The 9,674-nt window shown below is 36.7% G+C and overlaps 1 protein-coding gene across 1 annotated transcript; it reads right to left on the reverse strand.

Moving 5' to 3' along the window:
• Nucleotides 1-1,604: 1,604 nt before the first annotated feature.
• On the reverse strand, nt 1,605-4,394 carry mrps16 (mitochondrial ribosomal protein S16). The gene is made up of 4 exons (XM_070846959.1): nt 4,249-4,394; nt 3,981-4,011; nt 2,496-2,762; nt 1,605-2,010 (listed from the first exon to the last, which is right to left on the reverse strand). Exons 2-4 carry the CDS (start codon nt 3,991-3,993, stop codon nt 1,874-1,876), a joined length of 417 nt encoding a protein of 138 aa, XP_070703060.1. The 5' UTR covers nt 3,994-4,011; nt 4,249-4,394; the 3' UTR covers nt 1,605-1,873.
• Nucleotides 4,395-9,674: the final 5,280 nt, after the last annotated feature.

The following is a 9,674-nucleotide window of genomic DNA, read 5'->3' on the forward strand; positions in this document are numbered from 1 at the left end:
AACTACACCTGTACATTAGCAGAATGGTGTTCTGCACCTTTGTTACAGATTTTGTGTAAAATCAATAACCAATTAATGATTCATCTTATAAATCAAACTACAAAAATACCCATAACATACACATTTATTGAATTAAGTTATATTTCAATAAATCTGGCAAATAAGATGTATTTGTTGTGTTGTTGACATGTATTTCAATCTGATATTTACAGGTTGTGGCACTGGACATGATGATGGTCGCATGACTCTAACTAAAGGTACATTACATTGAGTAACACATTTACAATGTAGTCATTTGAATTGAATGCTATAAATAGACTGTTAAACATGAGTCCATAATAAGCAGCCTCAATAGCAGCAGGAATTCATGAACTGTGACGAGGTTAAACACAAATATTTCTCTTGATCTTGAAGGAACAAGAGGTTTGGTAAAGCTCTCCACACCTGTTTGCTTATTAGAAAATCATTTCTGAAATGCCACAAAAAAAACCAACTAAATTACTGCGTCATGCTAGATTTACAGCCTTGTGTCAACATGTTAAAGCAGACTTAATTTGACAGTCCTAAAGGCAATGAAAAAATATCAACAGCAGGACTATTTTAAGTTTTGCCTTTGTTTCTGTTGGACTTATAGGTGACATATGTCACCTGGGTGTTGCCAAGTGTGTCTTGGCTTAAATTAGTTTTTTTTAATCACTACACGATTGATCCAAACCACAAGCATGCAACAATAAAGCATGTGGCATACCAGACAGCATCACTTTCTCATGGACAGCTGGACACACATGAACAGGTCTGTAGAAGTCACAGACTCGGACTGGGCATGCCACACAAGAAGGGAAACATGGATTATTTTTTTGTACAATATAAGATGTTGATGATGAAGACATTTGCTGCTTTAGTTTGTTACCTACAGAACTTTGTGTGATCTGATTGCATTTTGAGGAGATTACTGCTGCTTTTTCCATTGTAATCACATAAAATTTACTTTGAAACTGACGATTTTCTGTGTGTATGATTTATTATCTTTTGCTGGTCATTAATACAAGTTAGAGCTTACAGAGTTTGGTCTTTACATGTTGTCTATGAGGAAAAAAAGTGAATTGACTGTTTCCTTTGTTACTGCATCATAATTCGAAAAACATTACTTTTACTGTATGTGAAAAATATTAACCTTACTGTACGTGACTACTGTCAGTGAACAGTAAGTTTCCAGTTTACAAAGGTTTCCATAACACACCGTTCAGAATAAGTGAGGGTGGAGAATTTGCTTTTGAGCCAAAAGGAACTAAGAGCTGTAAATCTTGCCAATAATCTTGTCAACAAACCCACCCACTTCTCAATTCTTTTCTTGTCTTGTGTTTGAATTATGGACATTCAGCACTGACTCATATGTGCACATTGAGATAGAGGCAGGATAAAAAAAGAGAGAAGACTGGCAAAAGAAGAATGAATCACAGAGAAGTTAATGAGTCAGGTTCAAGGGAAATGAAAAAACTAATTTCTTGACATTCCTGGAGCGGATCATAAAGGCCTTGAAAAAGTTAGAAAGAGGGCAACAGAAAAAAGTACAATAATATTGAAATACTTTATTTAGGTCAAATAAAACAGGAAATTCAAACAACCGCCTGTAATGGCACTCCACTCTCACAAACATAACCTGAAGATATTGATTGATTTTTTTCAACAATCAGTTTTAATTGTTCATAGCTGCTATTAAAGCAACTAGAACTATAATATGCCAAATCTAAAGTTGCTACAAGCAGTCCACCCAAGTGTCACAAGTTGGGAAACAAATGGATCAGTTCTGTCTCCAAATAACTGTGACATCCTTTTGTACTGGACAGTCACACACAGACTCCAGCTTCAAATCTCACACTTCAACCTCCTTTTGTCCCTCCACTACACCATCCTCTGTTCCTGTTGTTGTTTTTGTCAGCTCAGACTGGGCCCTTCTGCGCTCTGCCTCTGTCAAGGTCATGGGATGGAGAGGGAAAAATCCTGCCAACCCTGCGGAAATAGAAAGGGGAGAGGGGAAAACCACATCTTTCACTGCAAATGTTTCAAACAAACTATGGCAGAGGCATTGCAGAGAGTAACGAAAATATTTTTGAATTTAAAGAGCTGACAAATTATTGTTTTAAAATAATTGTTCACTGTCGACAATTCTTGGAGAACCAACCACTTAAGTACATTGGATGCTTGTTATGTCTGTAAAAAGCATATTTAATCTGTATCTTTACAATCCTTTAACCCAGAGGGCATAGATGAGTCATCACTTATGGTAGCAGATAATATAGAAATCAAGTTCAAAGAAGAGTCTACAAGTATATCTCTAGATGAATATTGCCTAAACTGTGCTCATAAAAGCTACAGATGGACCTCCTTGATCAAACAAATCAATATGAGAAAAACACTTATCTAGGCAGGCCCTCAATAACATTGAGCAATGCTGATCCACCGTAAAAGAACATGCTAATGTACTGAATACGCACCTAGAAGTTTGGCCACTGGCTTCGTAGGGTGTGCACCACAGCCGATCCAGTACTTGATTCGGTCGAAGTTGAAGCTTATGAGTTTCTCATTGTAGATGTTCGTGAGGGGGTCGTAGGAACCCAGCTGTTCTATATATTTACTATCTCTTGCCCTTTTATTGTGAGCTGCCACAATGCGATAAAAGGGTCTGTTAGCTTGTTTGTGGCCAGCAAGAGCCAAGCGGATGACAACAAAACCTCCGTGGTACTTCTTAAGCAGGTGTGACGCTGCAGAGGAAAATGAGCACAGTAAGCATTGTCAAAGGAAAATAATTTTTTTCTTGTAAAAACATCACTGCATCAGTGAGAGATGAATGATCTACATTTTCCAATAAAGGCTGAACTGTCAGAGGCCTTAACCACCTTGTGCATGTCATTTCCTCAAAAGCGTAGTATATAAGATGAGATCTTGTGTATGCCACTGACTGCCGTCTTATTTAGCAAACCTATGTTTTCCATATCTCTGATTCCACTCTGCTTCAAGTTGCTTTCTTGAACAAGATGGAGGAAAGAGAAGTGAGTAGTTAAACATTCACTACTTGTTTTGTTTTGTTTTTTTATTTGAATTGTATGTATTAATCCTATGGTGCTTTATTATTGTGAAACACTTTGTGGCACCTGCTCAGTACAAAAAGCCCATTTATTACGTAGATCTTGCTAATTTCAGTGCAGTCTTAATCCAACCTTTATAATGTTCAGTTTTAAAGAGGTTCTGATTTAGTCTACCCTTATTAACACGAATGGGGTGAACATGTCTCTCAGTGTATAGCAACACAAATAAAACAAAAGCAAAGAGAGTATGTCTTCTAAAATCACCACAGAATTAAATCAACACCTCACCATGACAGGAGGCGAAGAGCTACAAAGGCTATTAAGGCAATTGTGCCAGATTTGAAATAATCCACTAAAAGTGCTTGTTTTTGCTGTTGACAGGTTCAGATTGCTGTGTCTGACAGCATTACAGAAAGGTTACAGAGATAGACCTGTAAGATCCTCTTTGTTTAACAAGAAACAGCTGTTGTGTCGCTTGATTCAAAGCCACCAGACTCCACTGACAAAAACAGCAATTTTACATGGGTCCTTTTAAGAATTTTGTATTATTATTATTGCAATTATGTTGTTGTATTATAAACTGTAAACGGTAAGACTAAACAAGGCATTTGTAGGTGTCACCTTATGGTTAGGCAATAAAATACTGATAACTCAAGTAGTGGAAAAATGGTAGTTAGAACCCTAAAGTCATATTAATAAGCTTTACATTACTTTACTGAACAGTATGTTTACAATATGTAATATTTAAGTGAGGAAGCTGTCCCTACTGCTTATGCTAAAAGTAATATGTCTGACTAAACGTGTTCTAGATGTTATTTTTACATGTGTTGTTATAACTCTGCTCATAAACATCAAAACCGTCAGGATGTGCCTGCTCACACTGTACATACTCACATAAATGAACCATGGTGTTAGCTGGATTTTCCTGCAACAGACATTTAAAAAAATCACCATTATACCACAGTGCATAGAAATAACTTTCTTAACAACACCAGTAGTGAATCTCATCCTGCTACACATTTACTATGTGTCCGACAACCTTTAAAAGTCATTCAATTAAAACAGTATAGCTATGGAGATGTTGCTAGCGGCTAACTTTAAAGGTAGCGTTGAAGAGCATCTCATGTTTAGAGACTACGCGGTTTGGAAATGAGCGAAATACCTCGGATGCGGATGTTGAACACAATCCTCCCAGGCGTCGCTGTCTTTCCTTCGCTGGACAGGCTGTAAAATTAACGTAAATTACTGTTAATGTGTGTTAATAAGTGTTCTCAACATCAGAAATAATGTGACATTCGTCAGCGCGCCGCCATGTTTGAACAGGAAGTTACGTACAGCCCTGGCGTCATTGCGTCACAGCGACGCTAGATGGCACTGTAGTATTGTTCTCCAATGCACCACAACACACTGAACCAATGTCAGCCCTGCACTGCTCAGTTAACCATCCTCTTTGAAGAATTCATGTCAGCCTAGAAAATGTCCCACAAATTAGAAAAATATTCCCTCAGACATGAAGATTGCATTCAAGTTTTTATAATGTTTCTTTGTTTGTTTTGTTTAATGTGTAGTTGTGGCAGAAGTACGCTTAAAGCAACTTTTACTTAAGAACTCTTAAGTAAAAGTAATAACATCACACTGTATGTTACTCTAATGATATATGTTACAACTAAAAGTTCTGCATTCACAAAGTAAAAGTACAGACGTAATATCATCAAAATGTGCTTTGCTTTGGGTGTCAAAGATAACATAGGTCTGCTGTTTACATATACAGCTGAGCCTTTCAAGTGTTATGGGGTAATAATATCTACTGTTGCTACTACATTATGTTATTGCATTGTGATCATTAATTCATTGGACTTCCAGCCTTTTGTATTGGAGCTAATTTAGAGTACTTTACATTCCTTTGAGTAGTTTAATTCATGTCATATTTCATAAACAAATCTTGTGTTTTTTGTATGTCAAATCTTAAGCTAGTGCTTAAAGCTGTTGGGTAAATGCAGTTGAGCAAAAAGTACAATATTTCTATAATATTCAGTATAACCCCCAAATGTAGTGGAATATATAGGTCCATTAAGTAGCATACAGTGGAAATGTTAAAGTAATGAACTGCAAAATCACTTAAGTAGGTTTTTTCAGTAAATGCACTTGAAATAAAAACTTGATGTGTTTTATTGGTGGTAAAACATGGATTTGAATTATTATATTATGTAGCAGCTACATTTATTTTACTACTGTTCTCATTGTAAGCCTCAGTGGTCAAATACATTAGCTATGAATGCAGCTGAAAGCCTTAAATTTATGACTATGTAAATGTTCTGAAATTTACCTAATGAATACACATGAATAATCCAGTTTCTAGTATTAGTAAAGGCAATTTAGCAGGTACAAAGATCACATCATGAGCATGACAAAAACGACAAACCAGCTGTTACATTTATAATTATGACTTTGTAAATATTGTAATCTGTCACTTGAAATTTTAGAGTCTCCGGTTACAATTGTGCTGTCTGTCACATAATCTCTCACATTCTCCTTTCTGTAATTTCTATTCTACATGTGTTGTGTGTCTTACATCAGCAACGCATTGAGTTTTAAATCAGTTTCCACCGCTGACCCCAGCAGAGATGAAACACTGATTTCCTGAGAGCGTTCACGAATTCAGGGGTCATTGCTTAGCCTGATGCTGTCCGAGTGCTCAGAGATTTCTGCCCACTGGGAGCCCGACCACCTCCCTACCCCCCCCGAGCCTTGGAACATGGTGATTTCACACTCCTGTTGTGTAAAGCTTGTTTTTCCGTGTGTGTATGTGTGTGTGACAAACACATGGTTTTCAGTGAGAAGAGGTCACTGAAGACACACAAAAGAGACAGGCCTTGTTTGTTATTCTGAAAATATCCGACTGTTCCTGCGTGACTCTTCATACATAAAGCCAGTAATGACTTTCAAATGATTGCAAAGAGATGAAAGAGACATTACCTAAAAAATATTTTTTTTGTACAATACGTAATCTATCACATTTATTTGATTTGCTTTCAGGAAAGGATATATTCATACTTGCCCCTTTACATATTACCTTTATAGTTGTGTCTAACTATCTTATGTAAATGATGAACTATTAATACATAAGTTGTGATGATACAAATTATTTGACCATTATTCAAGAAATTATGTTTTATATTACCAAAATAAGTAGCACTTAATGGCAAACTGCATTAAAAACAAATAAAACTGCCTTATTGTATCACATGTGTGTCAATGGATGCTAGTTTTAAAAAATTTTCACCATTTGGTCACTTTGGTTTGTCACAGAAATCACTTCAGCATCCAAAATAATATCATAACTCAAAACATTTTGCCTCTCAACAACCAGGACTGAAATTTCAAGAGGAAAGCATCATTATTGTGTTGACCATGTTTTTTCAGCAGAAAAATCTGAAAATGAATAGAGGCTTTACACAGTTAGGCAGCAAACAAAATGAATCTTACATGGTGAATCGGCAATGCGTGATTATCTGAACGGTGACATTGATTCTACTTGTGGCTCACTCTCTCGTGAGGACCCCATGCTCTTTGGGATACCAAGACGAGTTGTTCCTCTTCTAATCATCTGTGACAGTTCAGTTAGAGACGCTCAGATGACCAGATATTTTACTTGGAAAAAGCAGGAGGAGTCGGCCTTTAACGAAGACGGCTGCTCCAGACACTGTAGTAAAAGATGTGTGAATTTAATTTGATTATGTACACGATACTAATATCTTCTAAGCACTGAGCTCCATCTTACACTGTACACATACAAACACCTTTCATTACCACTGTAACCTGAATTAAAGCAACACGTAAGGTCATTTCAGGTTTATTATCATGTAGTTCCGAACCACTTTATGTATTTACTTTCATAGTTGATTAAATAGGGTAAGAATTTCACTGATGACTAATAAACATAATAGATATGTCCTCATTGACCAATTCAAGTTAGAGTAGATGAGCTTTGACGCAGATCTTTGGTTAGACTTGTGTGTCAACTATCAGTGGGTATAGACTTTTATATCCCTCATTAACACCAAATCCAAACCTGAGATGTGAAATTGAGGAGGACTTTTTGACATGTGCACTATCTGTGACACAGTGACAGAAGGATAGCAGGAATTAAAGGAATACTTTGACATTTTGGAAAGGATGTTTATTCACCTTTTGATGGAGAGTTAGACAAGATGGTTTGTATCACTCTCACATTCATCTATTAAATATAAAGCCACAGCAAGCAATTTAGCTTAGCACAAAGACTGGAGACAGGAGGACACAGCTAGCCTGGCTCAGTTGGAAGCTAACAGAGTCCACCTACCAGCACCTCTAAAGCTCACTAATGACAGTTATATCTTGTTTGTTTAATCCGCCCATAAACTGAGGTGTAAAACAACAATTCACGGGCGTTATGCACCGGACTATTTCTTGGCTGAGAGCAGTTACTTCCTGGAATCTCCACTGGTTGTCTGGCAGCTGCTCATATAAGCATGTTAATTAGTGAGCTTTAGAGATTTTGGTTGATTTTTTTTTACCGTTGCACTGAACCAGGCTAGCTGTTTCCTCGTTTCCAGTTTTTGTGACAAGCTAAGCTAACCGGCTGCTAGTTTTACCCACTCTTAAACAGACAAAGCGGAGAGGAGAGTGGTATCAGTCTTTTAACTCTATGCAACAAAGCAAACGAGCATATTTTCTAAAATGTAATGTAAAACTATTGTTCATATCTTTTATCTAAAAGATCTAAACTCAGTTTATTAAGAGATTTAACAAACATTAGTGCATATCTAATAGAATCTCAGAAAGCCAATAAAATGAAAATAGCTCCGTGTTGCCAGAAAGCATAAAGCAATCACATCGCAGTTGGACTCCCCACTTTGTGAAGCTGGATGATTTTTCAGAAAAAACAACTGTGTTGGCCATTAAAAAAGATCACATACACTTTATCTTTGTCTTTTAAAACTTTTCTTTGTAACGTCTCTCCTTGTGTATTGAACAAACTTTTTTTCTGTTTACGTGCATGTGGAAGTGGGGTGGTCAGTGTCTTAAATCGTTAATCTGTTTCTTGAAAACTATGAAATATTCAAAAGACGAAGAACCTCAGTGTTCACATTTTCCTGCCTGCTAAATTATTTTCAGGCATGTTTGGAGCTACTTAACGTGTATACATGGAAGATAAAAAAAACATCTTGGACAGGAATCCTGACACATAAATACTTTGTAGAAATCAATTTACACAGGCTGAGCATTGTTGACTAATTCACTTTCATGCCTTTGAAATGTGAAATGATGAAGTACTCCCTGAAAAACCCACATGAACGCAGGAGGGATCAAGCAAACACTAACATGTACGCTCCAAAATAGTGCAGGGAAATGTCCTGATCCCAACATGAACCAGATCACAGCAAGGGAGGCCATGAGAAACGTCTCTGACCTGCACAAGAAGTGGAAGACACAGCAGAAGTTATTTCCATTTCTTGTGGAACATTGAAATACCACATAGAAGACACCGGGGATCAAACCTTGGTGCTTGTGTTAACCACTGAATCACTTTGACACCCCACCCTCTTGAACGGCTTAAACCATTTTATGCTACTTACTTCTGACCACCAAATAATACATTTTCTAAGGTGAATTATCAGGAAACAGCTGGCCAAAGTGTTCATTTAGACAGAATGACAGCCAAAGATTTCTGACTGCCTTTTAACCCATAGATTATCTTTTCTGTTACCTTTACTAAAACCATCATATTGAGTTTAAGACGTTAGATTTCATTAACGTCCTGTAAAATCCATGTCTCTCCCAAGTATCAGTGTCAGATAATCCAGCAGGCTTTTGGTTGTACTTTACTTTAACCCCCCTTATTTATCATTTATACAGATTATAGTGCACAGTCTTTTCAAAAAGTTTATCTATTTTATATAGTATAACTGTGTAATATTGTATTGTTTTGATTGTATTGAAGATTTTGTTCACACTGAGATATAACTTATATATAACTATATAATACAATATTGTTTATGAATACAGAATAGGAATTTTGTTTTTCATAAGAAAATGTATTTTGTCAGAATATAGTAACTTATTGTGTATTTGAGTTCTTTTTTAATTTAAAGAAAGTGGGCATGTACAGTGGTGTGAAAAAGTATTTGCCCCCTTACAGGTTGCTTTTGATTTTTTGTCACACTTACATGTTTCAGATCATCAAACCAATTTTAATATCACACAAAGATAACCTGAGTAAACACAAAAAGCAGTTTTTAAATGATGATTTCATTTATTAAGGGAAAAAAGCTATCCAAACCAACCTGGCCCTATGTGAAAAAGTAATTGCCCCCTAAACCTAATAACTGGTTGTGTCACCCTTGGCGGCAACAACTGCAACCAAGCGTTTGCAATATCTGGCAATGAGTCTTTCACATCGCTGTGGGGGGATTTTGGCCCACTCTTCTTTGCAGAATTGTCTTAATTCAGCCACATTGGAGGGTTTTCGAGGATGAACGGCCTGTTTAAAGTCATGCCACAGCATCTCAATCGGATTTAAGTCCGGACTTTGACTAGGTCACTCCA

Source organism: Pempheris klunzingeri, chromosome 2 (assembly GCF_042242105.1).
Source record: "Pempheris klunzingeri isolate RE-2024b chromosome 2, fPemKlu1.hap1, whole genome shotgun sequence".
Lineage (NCBI taxonomy): Eukaryota > Metazoa > Chordata > Actinopteri > Acropomatiformes > Pempheridae > Pempheris > Pempheris klunzingeri.